This window comes from Ostrea edulis, chromosome 3 (assembly GCF_947568905.1).
Source record: "Ostrea edulis chromosome 3, xbOstEdul1.1, whole genome shotgun sequence".
Lineage (NCBI taxonomy): Eukaryota > Metazoa > Mollusca > Bivalvia > Ostreida > Ostreidae > Ostrea > Ostrea edulis.
This window is the reverse complement of record NC_079166.1, coordinates 16,390,534-16,414,608: the sequence shown is the minus strand read 5'-3', so window position 1 is coordinate 16,414,608 and position 24,075 is coordinate 16,390,534. Positions and strand designations below refer to the sequence as shown.

The following is a 24,075-nucleotide window of genomic DNA, read 5'->3' as shown; positions in this document are numbered from 1 at the left end:
AAATTATTTTAATCTCTCACTTAAAATATTCATGAACAACTTCCGTAAACAGCGTTTTCATTTATATAAAGTCACATCCTGGAGATTTGTCATTTTTTAACTTTTCAATAGCTTGCAAGATTTCAGTAGAATTGATTGGTTAATTAAACTAGAATCGTCTTCGATGTTGATATGGAAATGTTCGTTACAGTCTATTTCGCTATTTTGAGATTCATTGGTCTGTATGAAAGGCGATTGATTGATTGATTGATGTTTTCCGCCAAACTCAACAATTTTTCAATTATATCTGGTGGCGCCCAGTTTTTATTGGTGGAAGAGAGAACCCATGGGAAACTTTCTCACTTATCAGCGCGAGCGGGATTCGAACCCGTGCCGACAGAGGTGAGAGGCCGTGTGATTTTGAGCGCGATGCTCTAACCACTCGGCCAAGGAGGCGAAGATAACGAATAGTGATCAATCTCATAAATCCTATAACAATACAAAATAGATAGTCGGGCACACACGGACCCCTGGACACACCAGAGGAAATCATGTGCCTACGAGGAGTAAGCATCCCCTGTCGATGTGCACATTTGATTTACTTTTAACATTAGTACGTTTAACATTAGTACCATTTAATTTTCCATGAAGTCTTTTAGTTTGCTGTTTTACAAAGGTTTCAACTATGTGGAAATGTATTTATTATGTTATTTAGTACATTTGTCGGTTGTTTTCTTATATGATTACGTTGAACGGTAAGATTATGCTGATGTTTTAAGAATTATATTGTGAATGAGTTTAACTATAGGAAGGTTCTGTCTGGTGGTATGACAGCTTTTATTACAGAATGTTTATTCTTGGTTTTACGTGATATGAGAAAGAAATTAACAACAAAATTATTTGTGTAGCTTGTTTCGTTTTGTTTTTCTTGTTGTTTTTATTCAATATAAATTATATCCATGTATTACCACTTATTTTTATAGAATATCAACTGCAATGAATATTTTAGATTTATCACACGCGTGAGGAAAAATCGAACCATTGCAAACTTCCAATCATATGCACATTGTATCGATAGCAAAGTCTTAAAAAATGTAAGAACCTTATATTTCTATTCTTATCTTAAGTCTTATTTCTTGAAGAAGAATGTACTGTGTGTATTCTAGATAAATATTCATATACCAATATAGAGCTAAGTTCTTAGACGGAGTATCTCTGTTATCTTTATCAGTATCCTAAGTGAATTGTTTCAATAATATCAAGGTAGATGTTGGATTTGTTTTCGTTTTCTATCCGTGTTTGTATATTCCAATCACAGTGAAAATTTATAACCATAGCATTACATGAGGGGACACATTGTGCCTACACAAATGAAAACCTACATAGGGACAATACTAAACACTAAATTTAACCCCATTGTTTTCCTTAACAATACTAATCAAATCATGATTAATTACATAGAAAATGTAGTCAGTTTGTGCTGTTAACCTACACAATAAGCTACCGGTGTGCCCTTATCGGGAACAATGGAAGGTGTTTACCCGTCGGAGCCTCGCCCTGTCGATGCATTCAAATGGCAACTGATAAGACTAAATATACCTGTGTAGGTCTCCTTTATAGCTGAGTGTGTGGATAACTGTGATGTATTGAGGCTTAAATACCTTAATCAGAAGTTTTATTGTATCATCAAGTAGTGAAATACTTATCATGTTTCTCTAAAGACCGTCGACGAGGTGTTTTGTTCCGGACGTACAGTTAGTCGGATCTGTTCCTTATTGAATGTGATATGTAACTTCTATGACTGCACTCTCAGTGTCCTAACACTCGTAAATGATCAATAACCTCTCAAAATGAGGTAAGTATTAAAATTTAGTTTAGTTAGTATTTCTCTTAATTCAATAATTACCTACTATTCTTGAAGACAAAAACGCTTTTCAAAAACGCTATAATTTCAATAAACACAAGAAAAAGTACAGTAAACGTGAGATCAATAGATGTTTCATAAAAAATGTTTATCAATCCTCTAAACAAATTTGAAAATACCAGCAAAAAGAACAATAAAATATGAATTTGATCGACAACGCCTTTTTCATATTACTTCCTAATGCAGATTACACGGAGCGCATATCACAGTGTGTGTGTCTTGAGCAGCCTTTATCTTTTACGATATGCATTTTATCGACTACAAAGAAAATCGATACATGATAAATGTTTTTAGGAACACTTATATTTGGTGGTTATAGTTCGGATTTTCGAGAAATATATACAAATGTTTATGCCCCATCTATTTCTTTGCTTTTGGGTGTGTCTATAATTTATTTTGTTCGTCTATCTGCCTACAACATTTGAACTATATCATATTCAAATACATGTACCTTATATATTGTGAAATGAGAGGTAAAGAATACTATTATTCCTTGATAAATGTCAAGTCATTCACGAGGGTCAATGCCGAATTTGTCACATTGTGAATGTGATCAAAGTTGGGTAAATAGTATTTCACAAACACGTGTTAAAATAATTCTTTATCCTACAATCCTTTCTTATCTCACTTAAAGCCGAACACGTTTAGGACATGCACATGTTTAAATCACAGCAATGTCCTGTCAATGGATTTGTTTTATTTACTTTTCACATATTTGGATTGAAAAATTTGAAATTATACACGAATTACAACCACCTCTTTCTTCGTTTCTAAATCCCTCGTCGTATACAAGGCCATTTTGTCCGAGTGTGTACTGAATTTACTCCTATTGATATCACTGCTTGTCGGGATTAAATTTTCACAAGTAGGGAGTTGACTGAGAAAAATTTTCGTTATCAATGTCGTTCCCCGGAAACGAAACATTTAACAACTGTCTAGGAGCAATAGATTTAGACGTTGACAGAATATCATTATAGTGGACACAACGGATACGTATAACAAACAATCCAAACCTTATTCTTATTTTTAAATCGAAAACAAATATTAACAATTCAATATTAATCTTCAATGATTTACTCTTTTCTCTGATATAAGATGATAGTAATATTACAAAACGAAAGTAATCTTAAATTATCAATACAACCCTTTATATGCTTAAAATTCGATACAATTATATTGTCCCCTTTACAATCTGTCTTTTCTATGGAAAACGACTTCACTTCACTGCATGACAGACTATTGTTCGGTATTTTCACCTTATCATCTGGTTATTGGATTAATTTATTTTCTCCTGGAAAAGGGAAGGAAAGTTTTGAGCTTAGCAGACTTTCTAGTATATTTTACATTACTTATGGTAATTTTGGAGGTGATGAAAAAAGACAATTGTTCATCGTTTGTAAATGCAAGTCAAATATACACTGAGTGGCCACGTACTTTTTCAAACAGTAGTAATGAAAAAGAAGAATGTAAGGTTGTCAATTCTGATATACTAAAATCTTCTGTCTGGGTAAATACCCGAAGACTGGAATTTGGTACAAATATCTTCCATAAATTTATAAATTTATAAATCTGAAGACCCAAGTAACCCATCAAACTATAATACTTAATACAAATTTAGCAACAAACTCATTTTTATTTAAAATAAAAAAGTGCACTCAAAATGTGTACCTGTTGTCACAATGAGGAGGAAACAATAGAACATATAATATGGGAATGTAATTGTGTTCAATCTTTTCTAGCTGATTTTGAAGTATACCTAGAACAGAGAAGAAATTGTCAAATAGTCTTTACAAAAAAGTATTTTATAGTAGTATCCTTGAGAAAAACAAGGGTATACAAAATATTCTCATCCTTTGGTTAAAGTATTACATTTATACAGCAAGGTGTACAGAAAAAAAATGAGTGTGCGTTTTGCAATATCATTTTTAAAGTTATTCTATGAAACACAAAATTCATTTCTTATAAAAATGATGATACTCAAACATTTGATGTCCTTTGGAACAGATGGAACCAAATATTTTCATAGCTTTCTCTCTCTCTCCTTTCTCTCTTTCTCTCTCTCTCTCTCTCTCTCTCTCTCTCTCTCTCTCTGAAAGAAATAAACACGTCTGTAATTCTATATTATGAGGATATACCATGAACTATTTACAGAATGTTTGTTGAAAATAATTTTAAAAAATAAAGAAATTTAAAAATAAAATAAATATCCTGCTTATTAACTACAAATCTGGATTCAGAAGGAATCGTCGCACAACAGATAACATATTCATTCTAAAAACTCGTATTAACAAATATTTAAAAGATAAGAAACAAAACACATACATGTATATATCTTGATACTATTGATATCGCTATCTTCACCTTTCATAAAACTTCTGTGGTATCCACAATATGCAAGAAAGGCATAGGTAAAGAGTTTACAATCTCATAAAACACATGTATTTAAATACTAAATATTGCTGCAAAGACGAATCTAGATATAGTGAACCACTGTGGGGTTAAGAAAGGCGATAACTTTTCTCCTACTCTCCTTAATATGTTTATTTAAGATTGGTACTAATAATTTATGAGTTTTAAATCAAACCACCAGAACTTCAAAATACTGACGTTGGTCATATATTTTTTGCAGATGACTTAATTCTCCTCTCAACCACAAAAAGACCTTCAGTCCTCGATATGCTGTCTTTTACAATATTGCAAGAAAGAAAAATCAACTGTTAACCTTAATAAAAACTAATGCAAGGACTTTCTCAAATGAGAAAATTGACATAGATCAACATTGTTTTTATTATAATCACACAATCAATATATGGGAATTACCGTCATTTGTAATGACAAACTTATAAACAGCTAGCTGACCATGCACGCAAAGCTTTTTATGCAACAAATATTCTTCTTTACCCTTTTATGATAAAATATCCATAAAAACTCTATAATAACTTATTCTGCTCTAATTGAACCTATCATTTCATAGGGTTCTGAAGTTTGAACTTCTGACTTCAATTTTAACGTTAACAATTGTGACCCTTTGAAAATATTTTTAAAACGTTTGAGTGTTCAGACCCTCTAAGACGGATTTTTGTCTTGTAAAAATGCCGAAATATATATATTAAAAAAACCCACATCACATATTGCCGCAGGGCTGTTATTGATTAATAAAAGAGCATGATACAGTGCTCCAAGTCGCATCTGCTATCAGGTCACAAAATGGCGACCTAAAAATAGTTCTGGTCGCCATTTTCAAATTTCTAGTCGCCATGTTCAAAATTTCTACTCGCCATAGTAAAAGCTTTTGTAAATATAAGACTTACAAGGGTTTTTTTTAAAATATGAATATCTTGCAAGTAAAAAATCAACACCATGTATACATTTTGTTTGTTTATATTTTGAAACTGAATAGAAATGTACTGTGAAACATGCTGGATGCTAACAAGTCAAGTATTTACTCTGGCAAAAGTTGTATTGCATTGGGCCATCCTGTATATTTTACAGTACGCTTCTGGGAAGAAACCCAGCGTTCTACACAAGGATTTTGCTTTAAAGTTATCAATAAGTGGACCTTCACTGCTTATCATGTTATGCGAATAAGAGCTCCTAGTTTTGTTGGATCTTTTGCTGAACAATTAGTACCAGCATCAATAAGAACACTACATCCGAATTTGATTGTCTTTGAAAATTAACAGCAACAGTTGCCCTGCTCGACTTACTGCTAATAATGCAGTCACGGACAACGACATGTCTCTTACTGTTACCGTGAATAGTCACATTTCCACGTTTGAAAGATGTACACTCGGTCGTGGCGAAATAGGACAGTGGATGTCTAGAAATTGTGGACGTTGCTGGATTATTGGCCTCACAAATTCTGCAAAACATTTTGCCATCACGAAAATCTCCTCCGCCATTTCAGGACTGTAGTTCTTCCTTTACTTTTGCATTTCTCTTTAGACATTGCTACGCCATCTTTTGATGCAGAACTTTCCCCGTGTGATTCTTGAATTTCTTTGTTACATGTACAAGGCTGAGGCTTCTGTTTTTTTTTACTATTGATAAATCCAAAGTGCTCTAAACCTCGTTTTCCCGCCATCTTGATTGTTTTGACCGAGACTAAAAATATTTATTCAGACTTCCGATCCCGATTCAAAAATTTTACTGGTTGCCCAAATTTTCTTCACTCGCGAAAATGCGACTTAATTATAATCTCTAGTCGCAAAATTGATTTTCTGGTCGCAAATGCGACCGTTTTACTCGCAACTTGGAGCACTGCTGATATATGTAATATTAAGTAATAATAACTAAAATGAACAATAACTTCAGGTGCTTGAATTGTATATGATTATATGATAAAGAAACAGAATTTCTCTATTTATATTGCAAATTTACAACTCATGCCCAGAAAATTTGACATTCATATATAATTGAATTTTTCCTCAGAGGTAGTGCAACTAAATTTAACCACAAAAGATAATCTCACTTACCTTTTTCAAGTTGAACTCTATTTTTAGTAACAACTTTTTGCTGTAGTGCCCATATTCGACAAAGGTCAGACTTCAAAAAACCTAGTGCATAACTTCAATATATATACTTACTTTCTGCAAAGTTTCAAGGTTGTACATAAAAAACTGTAGGAGGAGTTTCTTCCATCGTTAGATATTATTGAAAGCACCTTTTACAACTACTTGAAGAATTATTATATTGATAATGTTAACGTGGAACTATAAAACACTGAATTCTCTAAACGTGGAAATTTACTATTTTACTGTAAAATTAGGAAGAACTATGAATTACAAGACTACTACTTGAAATTTCCAATTATGAGTAATACGCTCAAAGCTAAGAATATCTGCCCACACTTTAGAAATTGAAACTGGTAGATATTCAAAACCATTTACATTGTATTCCAAAAGAATGTCGTTTTTGATAGGTTTGTAAAACTACTGGTCAAGATGAGTTACATTTTTATATACCGGTATACAAAGCTAAGAATATTTTGAAATTAAAACTGGTAGAAATTCAAAAACATGTATTCCAAAAGAAAGTTTGTAAAACTACTGTTCAAGATGGGTTACATTTTTATATGACTGCTCTATATATACAGATATACGAAAGAAACGCTACCCTTTAAACGTCTACAATGCTGATATATCAAAGGAAAACCATTGTAAAGTAATATGCAACCCTGTCAATGTAGTTCATGCTAGAAGGTTCTGTGAATTTTTACATAAATGTTTTGAATTGCGCAATAAAACATATTTATATGATTATACATATATATAGGATATGGGGCTCACGGCGGGTGTGACCGGTCAACAGGGGATGCTTACTCCTCCTAGGCACCTGATCCCACCTCTGGTGTGTCCAGGGATCCGTGTTTGCCCAACTATCTATTTTGTATTGCTTGTAGGAGTTATGAGATTGATCACTGTTCGTTATCTTCACCTTGCATGTAGTACTAATGTTATGTGCATCCCTGCAGTGTGACGTGACATGTATATGTAAAATACACATATTTGTACTTAGTTTATTATTATTATTTATCTCATATTTTGTAATATGAATGTATGCCGACCTTTTTGGTGAATAACTAAATAAATTGATATAAGAGTTCAGTATCCATCCACACCGACCCTCATGAATCAAGGAAATGACGATTGGAAAATTAAATTATTAATGCACTCTTAGTAGAGAAATTCAACCCCACCCCTCCCCCTAGGATTTAGAAAAAATTAAGTCCGAGGAAAAGTTTTTCCAAGGGAGTCCAAATAGAAGACTCCAACCCCCCTCCCCAATCCCACCACCTCCACCACCACCATCACGAATGAGTTTGAACGCTGAGGAAACCTGATTTTGGAAGTTTTTGCTTGCCAAGATAGAATGAGAAGCCAACTTTCCAGTTCTTTTCTACCGGCTGCCCCCACCCTCTCCCTCCCCATCGAAAATATATGATACGTGCCTGTTATCCAATCATACTTTGAAACTATAGATTGATACAGTGATTCATTTGATTAATATATGAAATTTAAACATTTCCAGGGTATTCGAGTCTTGGTTCTACCAGGATGATGCCACGTCCGTTACGTAACGGATGAATGTTAATTTCAAAATTCATAAAACTAGCATACGACTGACATCATTCATTTGATAACATGGATAAAGTTGATGTCTACAGATTCCAGCTTAATTGAGACATATTGACAGACCTGTCATGACCTTGACATTGAACAACAAGCCAATCGCATGTCCTTATCCTATACGCGAACAGTATCACTGTAAATAAACAGCAAAGCATTCACAAATATTTAACAAACCATATCAGAGCGTGGGGTGGAAATAACAGTACTCCCCAGCAAATGGTTGGTTTGAACATATTTTATTGCATATATAATATACAAAAGGTTTGAACACAAGTTCTTACAACTTACGTGGTTCTCACCTTAAATGGTTATCCGTCAAAATTGTGCCAACACTTGAATGTCATCCACAAAGCTAAATCAATAAAATTCTCCATCATCCTTTAATGACCATGTTGAATTCTGATATTGAAAGAAAACGTATAGCCTAAAATAAGTCCAGGAAAAATTTGTTCCATGAAATTAAACACCCTTTCCAATCATAATAGTTAAGGTGTGGTGGGGTGGAAAAGAAATTTGTCTGCACTTGAACAAGGGAGAAAATAAAAAAGATCGAGAACTCATCCACCTTTCATTATCAATCGTAACTACTCGGCTATTTCCGTAAACGCAAACCGGTTACGGAAAAAGACGAGCGCGTGATCCGATTGCTCATTCTCTCACCAGAGGGCGCGTTACGCAAGCTTCACATACACCTCTGTCAACGCTTGGAATCACGTGACAATATAATCACAAGATATAAACAATACTTCCCGGTTTCGTTTCCCTTTAAAAGTTCTGGTAACAGGTGATGACATCAGGCTTTTTTCATAGCCCACTGGCATTTTGATAAGTACATATTTACCATTTAGCTGTTTGTCTCTTATTTCACAAGTTTTATCGTATTTTTACGGCCTTTCTTACTTTTGATTCCATGTTTACATTCAAATCTGTCCTACATTCATACGCATATTACGAAGTACTTCCAAATTTATGATCAGAAAACGACGATTTTAAACAATTTACAGTAAGCATCAATTTAATTGCTCCAAAAACATTTCATAGCATGACTGCATATTTAGTCGAAAACATAAATATTGGATATTAGAAACTTTTACAAGATTTCTGTATAAAGCCGTTGACAGAGGTGTAGTGCGGGGAGCGCACGGAACTCTGGGTAGAGAATGTCGATTGCTGTCATTATGTATTAATTAAATGCAGAGTAGGGAAATGACCACACAATTCCGAGAAAATGAATTTCAATTCATAATATAAAGCATGTCAAAATTAAAAGTGATATATGTCATTCTGTCATTTTCAATAAATGTATCTGTACTTGAGGGATAATTCCGATTAATTTGCATATATAGGAGTGATGTCACCCACATTGCATGTCTGAAACATTCAGGACTTATTTGGAGTATACCATGTACATTATTACTTTAAAATAATAATTTTAAAAAATTCAATAACTTGAAGTCATATTAAGAATTATCGTATATTTCTTTCAGGAAGAAAATCGCATTGTTGTTAATGGTTTTGATATTGATCTCCGCCAAAGCTAGCAGAGGTATGAAAAGTTTCTTTAATTCTTGGACACAAAAGTTTCTCTTGAACGAAGAACACGAAATGAACTTAAGTTTTTATTGAGCATCAATTGTTAAAGTAATAAAACTGTTAACATGGAATTAATCAAATTACACTTTTTTTCAGCTGATTGTGATGCATTTTTCAACGATGCAATAGATCTAACACTTAATGACAGTACATTGAATGGTAGGAAATCAAACATAACTAGATATTCTCTTACATATCTACATTCACTGTATGTATTCTCCTTAATTTCTATCGAAATATTTTGGTTCTAATTTGCAACTATGTCTTCCGACACATTTTGTTTCAATCTAGTTAGATCCGGTTTGAATGACGTCTGTCCGTGTGTGTCAATATGCATATTCCACGAACTATGTGATTTATTTTGCAATGTTGTTAAGATTATTGCCAAAAAAAAAAATGTTTTCTGATTAATGTTTGAATTTTATTTGAATTCATGATAATGAAATAGTTTTCATAAGTTTATGGATATCTTAGCGACCGAATAGATAAACAAAAACATAAAGATAAGATACAATCTTTATATATCATTGAATGTTTAATGGACCCTATGGTCACCGAATAAATTCTGTTAACATGGTGTGATATATACACCATTGCTTAAAACCAAACGCGAAAGGTGTAAATGGGAAAGGCAAACCTAACCATATTGTTGCCTTTATGAATAAAGTATTACTTATTGATATCGTAAATGACAGTCTTTAACAACAAAAATCCTTGCTTAACAATTAAATCAATATTAATCTATCTTATATTTCAAATTACCCGCACCTAAGAGAGCGGCCATTGAAGTTTAATTTATTACATCACACCGTCGGTTTATTTCATCAGCAGCACTGTAAACATGACAAGTCACGAACAGTTAAGTTTGGAGCCGTATAGATTTGAGCCCGTTCTTTCGCAAGAAAACTTTAAGAAAGGAAGATGTTCAGTCGAGTCGCAGACCAGACAGACGGTAAACGTTTCTTCGTACATGTAAATGTCTCAAACCTCAACTTGTCATTACGCAAATGATCATGATCCACAGTTTACATAGTATTTTCTTTTCAAATAACTTTATTGGGTCAGGAATTTCGGGGGGGGGAAACTGTTTTCACATCTCCCCTTCGCATTAGTGTAATGAACTGTTTGACAGGAAGGCATCCACCTATTTACAATGTATACGAATATCTACCACATGCACATTAATTATTGATTTTTGTGGTCTTAAATACAAAAGAATTCCGCATCATGATAGCCTCTATAAATGGCGGGAATTTCAATTTTTAACGTTTTAAATTTCGTACTGAAGCTTATGTAGGCCATATATCAAAAGAATAGTATGACAAATCTTTATCATATAATTAATCCTATGATTTATCACATAAATTTTTTTTTTGGGGGGGGGGGTGCCTTTCCCTTTAAACTTTTATTTAATGAAAATTTAGATCTTAATTCAAATGGAATCAATGCAAAGAAAATTAACAATCACGCTCTCAGATTTAGCTTGTTCTGTTCTAGAAAATTGAGTCGGTGACACTCACGAGTACTACAAAATGAGGGTATCTAGGCTTCCTACCAAGTTTATATGTGAAGAGGAAATAAAAAAAATATACCATGTCTAAGGAGGATATGGGTCCTTGAAAGTATAGCACACCGTATATATGATTTGATATAACTTGTTCTCTCATAAAGTTCCGGCGACATAGGTTGCACGCTTTTATTGACTTTGAAAAGCGTATCGATCTCCATAAACTTTATTGTTGTTTTTTTTTTCTTCATAAAAATCTTACTAACATTGCCCCTGTTAGAGATAGTGAAGAGGTGTCTCGCCGGAAAACTACTTTTTTCATCTACATAAAAATTATTCACGGAAACAAATAGAGACAGATAATGCAGATAGTAAACCCACCTCTTCCTTTGTATGTTTGGCAATATACATGCATGTCATTAATTGCGAAGTCTTTAAATTTATGCTTGAAATTAATTAAAAATAAAATGAAAATATATATTTGTCATTATATGTTGCGTGCTGTAGACCGCAAACCGGTTTACATTCAAACTGAAACAAAGATAATGACAAATTGTATCATTTTCCGTTGATGACAGCAATATTTTTATTTCTGATTCACCACAAAAATGTGCTAGATCCCCCCCCCCCCCCCCTCATTATCCCCCAAATAATCTACATGAGTTGATTTAGTTATTATGTTGCTGAAAATCTCTCTAAAGCTGGATAACAGAACCGTTATAAAATTCAGTGAGGATATTTGTTTTTAAAAGGGTTTATTTTGAGATATTTTGGAGATCTGGGGTATGCAAGATACTGTTGATATGCCTTAGAGGGATTTACAACAACTGCAAAAAAATTAACTAATGTAGCTTATTCCGGATGGGTGGTGGGGTGGGGGTGGTCTTGAACCCAAACATCCGTGGATTTTAGTTCATTGACGTTTTGTGCAATCTACGTGATTTACCGGTGTTGTCAACACCATGATGGATTTTCAGTACAAAATCTCATTTGGCATCTTGAAATCAACACTTTACGTATAACTTCTATATTGTCTTAAAAAAAATTACTTTTGTTATCCAATTTGCAAAATAGGTAGCAAAAGTCAGCTTTGTATGCGTATAAGTTTATGAAAGACTATATCTGTCTATTTCATTTTTTCTGCCCAAAATTTGACAGACCTTTGTTGGATGCTGAATGGAAAAGAAGGAAGTTGGGATGCGTAATTCCAGAGTGCTGTCCGTGCTGCTGTTATGATTCCGGAACAAAGTTTTCGAATTGAAACATAACAGAGATGGACTTAATGACACTATAATATATGAGACATTATTTGTCGAAATGCGCATCCGGTGCATCAAAATTGGTACCGTATAAGTTTAACATAGTAAACAATACGTTTATCCGAATATTATCGTAAATAAAATTTACATACATGTATAAAGATAGAGACATATATTTACAGACCAGCTGAAATATGAGCAATTATATTTACATATCTACTGTACCATACAAAAATGAATTTAGGTATGACAAACAAAAATGAATTTGTCATGACACACAAAAAATGAATTTTGCCAAGACAAACAAAATATGGATTTTGTCATGACAAATAGAAATGAATTTTGTTATGACGAACAAAAATGAATTTTGTCATGACGCACAAAAATTAGTTTGTCATGACAAACAAAAATTACTCTTGTCATGACGAAAATGAGTATGAATTATGAATTTAGAAAAATGAGTATGAATTTAATCAAGACAAAAATGGTTTTTCTCCACTCAAAGATAATTTGGTATAACAAAAACTCATTTTTGTCATTACAAAAATGAAGTTACCATAAAACAAGAATCTATGACATATTTTTGTGAGACAAAAATGATTTCGTTATACCGGAATTCAATTTTATGCACACAAAATTGATTTTGATTACAAAAACACCAAGTTCCAACTGGCGCCCCGTATTTACAAGAGGTAAAATATTCAAAAGATGAAGCATCAATATGATTTGCAAGAGTTGAACAATTCAGGGATGAAAATAATCATCAAAATGATTTGCAGGATTTGATTGATTGATTGATTGAATATTGTTTAACGTCCCTCTCGAGAATATCTCACTCATATGGAGACGTCACCACTGCCGGTGAAGGGCTGCAAAATTTTGGCCTATACTCGGCGCTTATGGCCTTTTAGCAGGGAGGGATCTTTATCGTGCCAAACCTGCCGTGACACAGGACCTCGGTTTTTGTGGTATCATCTGAAGGACCGCTCCATTTAGTCGCATTCTACCACAAGCAAGGGATACTGAGGACCTATTTTAACCCGGATCCCCACGGGAAAGCAGGATTGATATCAGGATGAGGCCAGAATGATCATCATGAGTAAAAGTTTTTATGATACGAAGGCTTCTTTAATTTTGCTAATACTGTATAAAAACTTAAAGATTGTTTTGGAAAAATAGAAAGGGCTGTACCACAATGGTGTATTTTGCAATCCAAGGACTGTGACTCTAGGGCAGATTCAAAATAGTCTTATAGTGATAATGTAAGATATGTTATAAAACTTTGTGTAATGTCTTTCATCAGTATGAACACGTTTGGAGACTTTTGTGTGTGTATTTATCAAACGAACACATATTGTTTTATTCTGTTGCTTGATAATATGATTTAGCCTAGATAATTAGAACATGAAAATTATCATAGATTTCGTAGCCCTTTAATTGGGGCTAGTGATACTTTTAAGTAATTGTCAGATTACCGATAAAGTTTGTGTTGCTCATAGAGAGTTTGATGAAAAATCACCAGGAGAGTGGATTGCCCTAACAAAGTGATTTGTTGTACAAACATGTCATAGTTTTACGTAATCATTCATATCTTCATCTACATGATTTGCCTTCATTTGTATCTTCGATGAAAATTAATTAACACGTATCATTATCGAATACTTTCATGGATGATATGATTGAAGGTTTTGAAGACAAGCGTTCATTTCCTTTCTCTTGCTTCTACCTTAGATCTTTGTTTTGCAAATCAACCAAAAGGATCAGTGCAACAGCTATATTTACCGTGTATTTAAAATACTATATATTTGATCCCCAAACATTTGACAGTAAAGCTAAATGCTAATCTAAACAATGACGGTATGTAAATTTCAAACTAAGATTTAGATCTGTTCCCTGTTGTTTTCTTTTTCCTTTTTCGCCATCAAGGTACCAATTCTCCCCAAGCGTTTGGGGTTTACCGCCACATTGGCAATATTTTATCTACTTTACGGTGGTTAACTAAACAAAATATTATCAGTTTTGAAGAGTGTTGGGGCAACATAGCAATTAAACTGAATATATATACAGTATATATAGCATTAGTATCTTTGAGACACTTCCGCATCGTTCGTCAACTCGTTTCAGTACTTTCAGTACTTTGATCTTTATCATAAAATCTTACTTTCAGTTAAAGGAGATGTTGTTGCTGACTACTACAGTGAAATTGGCAATGAAACTTTGGAATTTCTGGATGACGATTGTGATAGGGTGTTAGAAATCAACAGAACACAGCTTCTCCTTAATGTGAATCTACTAGACCAGAGTGTTTGTGTAAGTTGTAGGAGCATTTTATAGGGCTTGGAATATGTCTCCTACTTAAGTCATTTGTACTATTTTCTATCATTTTTAATAAGCTGAAATTATTAAAATGACGCAAATTTTAAGGGTTTTTGGATTGTTTGATTGATTGAATCTTGTTTTACGTCCCTCTCGAGAATATTTCATTCATATGGAGACGTCACCACTGCCGGTGAGGGGCTGCAATATTTAGGCCTATGTTCGGAGCTTATGGCCATTGAGCCCCCCCCCCCTCCCCCGTCTCTCTCTCTCTAAATCCGCCACTGGATACGGTTATAAGTTGCTCCAAATATATCTGATTGTACTTGTACATGTAGTCACGTGACAGCTGGAATGAAATATCTGCTGTAATTATTTCAATAATATGTTGAAAGTCACACATGGATGAAGTCAAATATGTCCAAGTTCAATCGGGAACTAATTATATTTGCCTTTATGTTGTTGATGTGTATGGTACTGGGCTTGAGTAATATTGAAAGATTTTTCTGGAAATGTGTTTTACATACTTTAAAAAATCTATTTTAGGACATGGGGGCGGTCATGCAATGCCAAATGAAATGTTTTGGGGTAAGGTTTTTATGTGTTTGAATAGTACATTTCACTCTGGAAATGACAAAGATTATATTTAATATCACTTTACTCAGAAAAATGAAATGTGCATGGTTATATTTTCCATTTGCATCTCCCAGTTCAAGTAGATCTCGCAAACCCTCGTGATACTATATTCTGTGGACGATCGAATAGTAGGATTTTTATTACTATCATAATTCTAATATTATCCTTACGGAGAAAAAAAAACGCAATAGGATTTCTCCTGGAAAATGTAATATTACTGAATACTCCTATTTCATCAAAGTTAATAAACTATAATTATAAGCGCCTACCATTTTTATTAATGAATTTTTAATTTTACAGCTTTTTACTTAGGATTATTTATCTTACTGAAAGTTATAGAATATATCTTATTGAAAATAATGGAATTATTTATCCTATGGTTTTTTTTCTCATACATGATAATGATGATTTGGGTTGGTCTGAAATAATCCTACCTTTCTCCTATATGATTTTATATTGATGATTCTACAAGTATGCGTGAGTTAAGCCCTGAGCTGTAAGGTCCAAATAAGATACCCTATTATATGTGTTATCTTAACATCACTACTATAAATGATAGCAAAATGCTGGACATTTTTCCTTGTCCTGTCCGAAATTAAACGTCGCTACGGATTTTTTTATTCATATCTAATCATCAGTAATGACATAAGTATTGAAAACTTTCACAATCAAGTAAATTCAATAAAATGTCACGAGAAAGGATGGAAATCAGGGGAAGAAATAGTTCTTTTATATATTAATCAATTAATAAATGAAAATTGAAACAAGTATGTTACATGCAACATATATGTGAATACATGATAATTTCTATAGCTTCTCTTGAACCATAGCGATTGAAAACAAAACTATATTTAAAAGTGGCTTTAATTTTTCATTTTTTTTCAAGAACCAACATACCAGCAAGAACTCACTTAGAGTTGAAATCAAGAGAACATCAAGAAGGAAATTCAGCTTTAGAAAATCGATATATTTCACAAATATATCTGAGGTACGTAGACATTTATTCTATTTTGATTTGAGTTTGTAGTTACATTATTATGTAGGACTACAAGTAAGAAATCAATATACACGAAGGCATTCCCTGTGACGTTTTAATCCAGCATATTTCATGAAGCGCGTTAGAACATCATACGTATGCTGGCCTTAGTGTCACAGTTCATGCCCTCATGTATTGTCAAAGATGGATTTCTTTCTTCATATTTACATTTTACTTTCATTTCTGTCAAAATTCCCATATATTAGAATAAATGCACTATATTTATCAAGATTCATGCACACATTGTTCACATCTGCATATTTGGCCGCCATGCTTGTCCTGACTGAGATCATTCTGTGCATTTACCTGACTAAGTTTGTAGACACTGCATGTGGATAAAGAAAACAATCACTATGACTTGTAGTCTGCTTTTGCCCGAGCCCGAATTTGAAATTTTAATTAAAATTAGAGTTTTCCTTATTTGCTACACAGAACTACAGAAATGCCCATCGTCCAGAATAAATGTAAAGGCGCTTCACTCATTTATTTCCACTATCATTAATTACTAATTTAAAAAAGTGAGGGGGTCAATATATTGAAAACTGTTGTCCCAAAAAGGGGGTGGGGGCTGTTGTTGCAATATGTGTCTAAGTCACCGTTAGTGTACATATGTATAACATTATGCAGAATTTTCAAGATATCAATTCTTGTAGACATGTTCAATAATTAAAACATTTCTTCGGTTGGTAACATATTACAGTATTGTCTTTCTCTACAATGGTATCGTCTTCTTTTTCTATATAGGCAGCAGTTGTAGGCAAGGACGTGTTTGCATTCAGTACAAATGATGTGCAAAGGGAAGATTGTGTGGACTATTCAAACACATTTTTTTTGATCGCGGTAAGATTAAATGAAGGAGCACAATCAACAGAAAAAGGGGGGTCATCCTTAGCTATACCATAGCGATGTTTCTGTGTCATTTCTCTCATATCTACGTATGTAAGATACAGATATTCTTATGAAAGAAAGGTGTGTAAGATTATAAGACTCTCTTATGAGTAGCCATGAAATATAAGGTGATTCCACAAGAGGGTTGCAAAAAAGCTGTGAAACCCGAGGCTTTGTCGAGGATTTTACCGCTTTTTTGCAACCCCGAGGGTGGAATCACCTTAATATTTTATGGCAACTCGTAAGAGAGTATTTTTCTCTCATATTTCTAGAGTTTTCCGTTTTCCTTGTGCCTAGCGACGCCATTTTGAGAATTTTCCAATTAATTAATTTTTCGCTGTACATTGAAAATAACACCAAAATCGAATTCTACGACCTTCATTTTGGCAACTACGTTGCCGACAAAAAATCGCCGACGAGTGTATTAGTGAATTGTATTAGAGTTATTCCTCTTTGAATAAATCAATAATCAGGGTGACGTAACTCGACAGTCCATCAGCGCGAAACATTTTGACAGACCTAATCAGAATATGAATCCACAACTGCACGGTTTTTTTTTCTTAGAGGAGCATTGATATTGATATTAACTGAGCAGTTATCTAATAACGAGTGTGTGAAGAGAGATTCCAAGTGGTTTTTGTTGGTAAATATGGGCATGGCTAGACTTTCGTTTTCCACGCGTGTAAGGACTCGAGTCTCATGGACATTGAAGGCACTTATTTCACCTGAGACACGGACAGTAGACGTTGGCAGAGTGAATGTGGAGGTAGGAATATAACTAATAGACCGTGTGGGCTGGGTTTCTGTGAAATGGCATAATGCACCGGATGACATACATGTAGGTATATGAGGAATTTGTGACTGTTGTTGAGTGTGCAGTAATTGTTCAAGGAATGTGTATTTTTGTGTCCGGTTACATACACCTGGAGATTATCAGGGACATTACATCTGTCATTTTTGTACAAGAGCTTTGCAGACGCTAATGTTCGTCAATCGAGGCGAGGTAATCTCATGTGCGCCATGTTTGGTGTACTGAAGTTTCAACTTCCAATTGTCAAGTTATTTGCCTATGCCATATAAAGTAGTATTTACATCAATGGACAAGCACCGAGGAGAAAACTATTTCGTCGTTGTTGAAAAGGTTTAGATTTAATGTCAAGTTAGAAAACGAACAGCACAGTGTAAATTCTTCCTGCAACCATATGATTTTCTTTTTTAATATTTTTTATTATTTTTCAACAAACATTCTGTAAATAGTTCATGGTATATCTTCACAATATACATGTAATATAGAATTACCAAAGTGTTTATTTCTTTCAGAGAGAGAGAGAGAGAGAGAGAGAGAGAGAGAGAGAGAGAGAGCTATGGAAATATTTGGTTCTATCTGTTCCAAAGGGCATCAAATTTTAAACTATCATCATTTTTATAAGATTTGAATTTCTGTGTTTCATGGAATAACTTTAAAAATGATATTGCAAAACGCACACTCAAATTTTTCTCTGTACACCTTGCTGTATAAATATAATACTTTAACCAAAGGATGAGAATATTTTGTATACCCTTGTTTTTCTCAAGGATGCCTACTATAAAAGACTTTTTTGTAAAGACTAGTTGACAATTTGTTCTCTGTTCTAAGTAAACTTCAAAATCAGCTAGAAATGATTGAACAAAATTACATTCCCATATTATATGTTATATTGTTTCCTCCTCATTGTGACAAATGTACACATTTTTTAGTACACTTTCTTTTAAAAAAAATAAACATGAGTTTGTTGCTAAACTTTTATTATGTATTTCATATTGGAACCATTGAAGTTTACTATTCTAAGGCACGTTCTAATTTTACAAGTATTTATATGACAAAATGACGAAGTTTTTCACCAGGAGAACTCGTACCCAGATTTTTATGACAGAAATGACAAAGTTTTTGTCTGTAGGAGAACTCGTACCCAGATTTTTATAATAAAATTGACCAGTTTTTCCTTTAGGAGAACTCGTACCCGCATTTCTATTTGATAAAATGACAAAGTTTTTCTCCAGGAGAACTCGTACCCAGCTATTGATGGGTACGGGTTCTTCTGGGTACGAGTTCTCCAGAAGTCATTCACAAAGGTCAAAAAGTTGGTTACCTCCAAGGAGGTTCTGACTCATTAAGTTGAGTTTAGCTTGTGATGCTTCACCGTATGGGTTAGGATGCACCCTGCCCCATATCATGGATGACGGTTATGATAGACCAATCGCTAATGCTTCGCGATCATTGTCCCTACAGAGCGTAATTACTCTCAGATTGATAGACTTTTGGGATAGTAAGGGGCGTTTCGCGTTTCTAAGCATACATTTATGGTAGATATTTCACCCTGTTTTACAGACCACTTGTGTCTATTTTCAGTCATGAGAAGGGCGTGTCGTACGCAGATACCCATTATTCTTATCAGGTTATGATTACAAACTTAGTTACATGAACATAAAAACGCACACAAACGCAGATTCTTTATCGAGATTACCTCTCTCTCTGATTATGAATTGTGAACAGAATGATGAGGTTGATATTAACCTTATGTATCTGACGCAGTCTGACACGCTGTCGATCACGAGCGACCGGGTCAAACAAGAAACTAGGCGTGACCCTGTTTTGTCGCGGGTGTACGAGAACACCATTCGTGGATGGAATACGTCCTTTAAATCTGATAGGGATTTTTATCCTTACTTTACACGCAACGGCGAGCTGACGATTCAAAACTAGTGTTTATTTGGGGGCATAATATTCCTCTTGTTCTATGCTGACCAAGAGGTCATTACATGTTGTAGTTTTTTCTGTTGGTTTTGTTTTATCGATACATTACATCTGGATTTAATGTGTTCTATGAAAGATGAAAATAACGAACAATGATCAATCTCAACTCCTATAAGCAATTAAAAAATAGAGAGTTGGGCAAACACGAACCCCTGAATATACCAGAGGTGGGCCAGGTGCCCAGGAGGAGTAAGCACCCCCGTTGACCGGTCACACCAACCGTGATCCCCACATCCCAATCAGCCAAAAGGAGCCACCGCAACCAAAACCAGTGTGCCAAGAACGGCCCAACTATCGGCATGAAACACGTCAGACAGAATTTGACCCAATGACTAGTTGTATTGGCAAACTAGGTCGTTATAACGACCATATAATTTGCGAAATGTTGATTTTAAACCTTACTGTTGGAACCCTTGTATCATCAACTTGTTTGTCAATAGCCTGCTTCGATTTGAAAACTGACCATACGCAGAACAAGCTCTTGCGTATGCAGGTGATAATGGAATATTGCTACATAAATATAGGAAGTTGACGATGGAGAAATTGAAATCATTCCGTTTGTCATAAAGCTCAGTTGTTAGTTTGCCATTGATATCTACTTTCAATGAAATATCTCAATATGAAGCAGACGTGGACAACTCTGTGGTGTCTTTTATTTCGAATTCACTGGGATATATTGAATGAACATATGAATGAAAATTATTATTGTTAATAGATATCGCATCGTCGATACGTCTAAATGTCGAATTGAAGGCCACCACAACAAGATATTTTTTTCTTCTCACGTAGACGATTTTGAATAATTTCTGCTTCGTATGAATATAAAAACAGGCCAGCTAGCAAAGGAGCACAATTCGTGCCCAATGGGATGTATCGTGTTTGTAAAGTAGTTAAAATTTCGGGGAAGGGGTGTTAACAAATCCGGATTTTATTTTGTCCATCTGGACTTATTCTCTATTAAGAATACTTTGTTATCATACGGTGAACCAGTTTAAAATAAAGAGTTTAGTATGAACACAACTGTTTGAGAATTGACCGAGTCAATTTTGGAATTGTCTTCGAAAGATATAGCACTACGTATTTTTAATTTGTGGTCTTTAGAAACTTATCAATGAAAGGGGTTATTGTAACTGGAAAAATAAACCATTGTCAAATACGAAAAGACGAAAATGGTTTGCCTACTTTCACACAAAAAAGTTCTTAGAAAATCGACATCACGTTTTGCACTAACTAGACAGTGTTTTCTTTCTACTAGGACAACGAGAGTCTGTTTATTATGACACAAAATAACATCAAACTGGTTCACAGTTTGGATTACGACACCGGAAACACAGAATATAGCCTGAATATTACAGCTGTAAGTCTAATCATGTTTTGCGATTGAAATAAAATCTACTGTTGTTTGTACAAGAAATGTCATTCACGAATGTATAAATACTAAATTTGCATATAACTTCTAGTATATCTCTGATATTCTATTCCTTAAAAGATAACAAACTTTGGACACACGGATCAAATTTATAATTACACTACTCTGATTGTATCCGTCATAGACGTGGACGACATGGACCCAGAGTTTGACCACGATGTATACATTTTACATATACCAGAAGAGGCAAGTATATATGTTAAGCAATAGGTAATGTGGGAGTTATGTGTTCACTGTGTTTATTTAAGAACTATAATACATGAAGGTATGAACTGCGACGCTTCACCCCAACATCAGCCCGTCAGAGCTTCATGAAGTGTTTGCCGATGTGAAGTGTTGCAGTCCATTTATCCCTGTATTTCTAAAAATGAAATGAAATATGTATATTTACATTCTTAGTTCATTCTGTCGGAAGCCACAACCTTTAAAATAAATGCCTTATATTTTTCAAGAGTTTGCAACTGCAACGTATGCATGAGGAAATTGCTATCGTTACAATTTGTAAATATGTCAGAAGCAACAACTATGGAAACTTTGCGTTGATTGATGGGTATTGTCATAAGAAACACAAATGACATATATGAAACATGAAGTACAAATTAAAAAGGTCCACTTGCCAGATGAATTTGATGTGTGTAGTACACGATTATTCTGAGCTTGAAAGACATTCCTTGTCCAGATGAAACATAAGAAATTCCACAATATTCTTAAATCGTTTGAATTTGAACAAAATACAATGTATATGACTGATTGATTGTTTTACTTCTCGTAGAGTCAGGACCGTGGTAAAGAGGGTTCTTTATCGTGCCAACGCCTGCCGAAACTTTACGATCATATCGGAAAGACTCGTGCTTCTCACCTATGAATGTCAAGCGTTTGACAAAGGAGCAATCACTACCTATATTTACGTCACGAAACAAATGCTTTACCCACTGAGCAAACATTATGTTTCATAAAAAATATCTATATTGTGTGTAAATGAATCTTTGAAATTTTGCAATTCTTTAATTATAGAATGAAACAATTCAAAACACTTCACTGGAAACACAACCTCCTATATTTGCGACAGACAGAGACATGGGACAAGGCAAACAAGAATTGTATTACCAATTTGAAGGTATGGGGTACATGCCTCTAATCTATCGGAATACTGTTATTTTTAAGCAGTTATAATGAGTAATGGATTTTTTAAGTATTAAATAAACAATTCCTTAGGAATAAGTCTGAACTATTTGCCTGGGAATAGTCTGATGAATGCAACTTCTGTGGTCGTTATAACGGTCTGGTTCGTCAATACAGCCTACCATTGGGTCAGGTGCTGTCTAGCGTGTTTCGTGCCGATTGTTGGGCCGTTCTTGACGCTCTGGTTTTGACTGCGGATAACTCAGTTTGCCTGGTCAGAATATAGGGTTCACGGCGGGTGTGACCGGTCGGCGGGGGATGCTTACTCCTCCTGGGCACCTGGTCCCACCTTTGGTGTGTCCAGAGGTCCGTGTTTGCCCAACTATTTATTTTGTATTGCTTATAGGATTTATGAGATTGATCAATGTTCGTTATCTTCACTTTTCATTCTTATTTCACTTAGATGGAACGAATACTAACGGATGTTTTATGATAAATAAAACTACTGGTGAAATATCCACGAGATGCGTGCTCGATAGAGAGTCGAACAGTACCTTCCAGCTGATAATTAAGGTACGCGAAGGTTCCAATAAAGTAAAACAAATTCTGAAAATTTCTAATTACACGCGAATTGTTAATTAATGGCGTTCGTTTTGAAGAAGCTTCTGTTTTGAAATATTAATATCGATTTAAATTCTTGATTTCGCTTTCTTGTAAATTGATGTTAGTACCAGTGCAATATGTGAAAATTTGCTTGAGATACAGCGTTATTTCAAAACTATCATCAAATGAAAATGGATTCCATTGAAAAACTGAAATATACAGTGGTTAAATTGAAAGAGATAAAGAAGTCCTATAATAATTCTCAATGACGGTATACCTTTGTATAGTTATTTAACATGCGTCTAGGCTTAAATGGGAAATTCTATTTACTGTGTACATTGACACTTATATCACACAGGCCGTGCAGAGAAACACGTACTTGAGAAGTTGTACAGCTACCTTGTTAATAGTTGTGGATGATGTTAACGACCACACCCCGGAGTTTCAGAAAAAGCAGTTCTCTGTTTCTGTCCCAGAGAATTCGAAAAATGGAACTTCAATTATCCAAGTTAGCGCAGTAGACCAAGACGAGGTATTTAGAATACAGAGAACGGGGAATTTATATAGTATAATATCATACTATTATCATTACATGACTAATGAACACAGCTCATCTAATATCATACATTTTTATGTTACTTTAACAACACTGGCTAAAACAAACTTTTACCAAATATGATGGAAAACGAAACCTAACTTCATGTTTTGATAAGTAAAATGAATGCAGTTCGCTGTATGGAATGTAATTTATTACCATAAATTGTCAGTTACATCCAGAAGAGAGAGCATTATATAGGGTTATGTAGGGAGGGAAACTATATTTCTACTTTTGTGTTATGTAGAGAGGGATGATATATA

At 34.2% G+C, this 24,075-nt stretch overlaps 1 protein-coding gene across 1 annotated transcript in view; it reads left to right on the top strand.

Annotated features, from left to right (window-relative positions):
* Positions 1-1,538: 1,538 nt before the first annotated feature.
* Positions 1,539-24,075, top strand: part of LOC125675104 (uncharacterized) — a 30,291-nt gene continuing 7,754 nt past the window's right edge. Inside the window, exons 1-12 of the mRNA XM_056160220.1 lie at positions 1,539-1,834; positions 9,522-9,580; positions 9,724-9,786; positions 14,561-14,703; positions 15,256-15,297; positions 16,232-16,333; positions 17,126-17,221; positions 21,319-21,420; positions 21,553-21,678; positions 22,507-22,609; positions 23,078-23,187; positions 23,576-23,749. Of these exons, the coding sequence (XP_056016195.1) occupies positions 1,830-1,834; positions 9,522-9,580; positions 9,724-9,786; positions 14,561-14,703; positions 15,256-15,297; positions 16,232-16,333; positions 17,126-17,221; positions 21,319-21,420; positions 21,553-21,678; positions 22,507-22,609; positions 23,078-23,187; positions 23,576-23,749 (1,125 nt within the window). The 5' untranslated portion in view covers positions 1,539-1,829. The remainder of the gene's footprint in view (positions 1,835-9,521; positions 9,581-9,723; positions 9,787-14,560; positions 14,704-15,255; positions 15,298-16,231; positions 16,334-17,125; positions 17,222-21,318; positions 21,421-21,552; positions 21,679-22,506; positions 22,610-23,077; positions 23,188-23,575; positions 23,750-24,075) is intronic.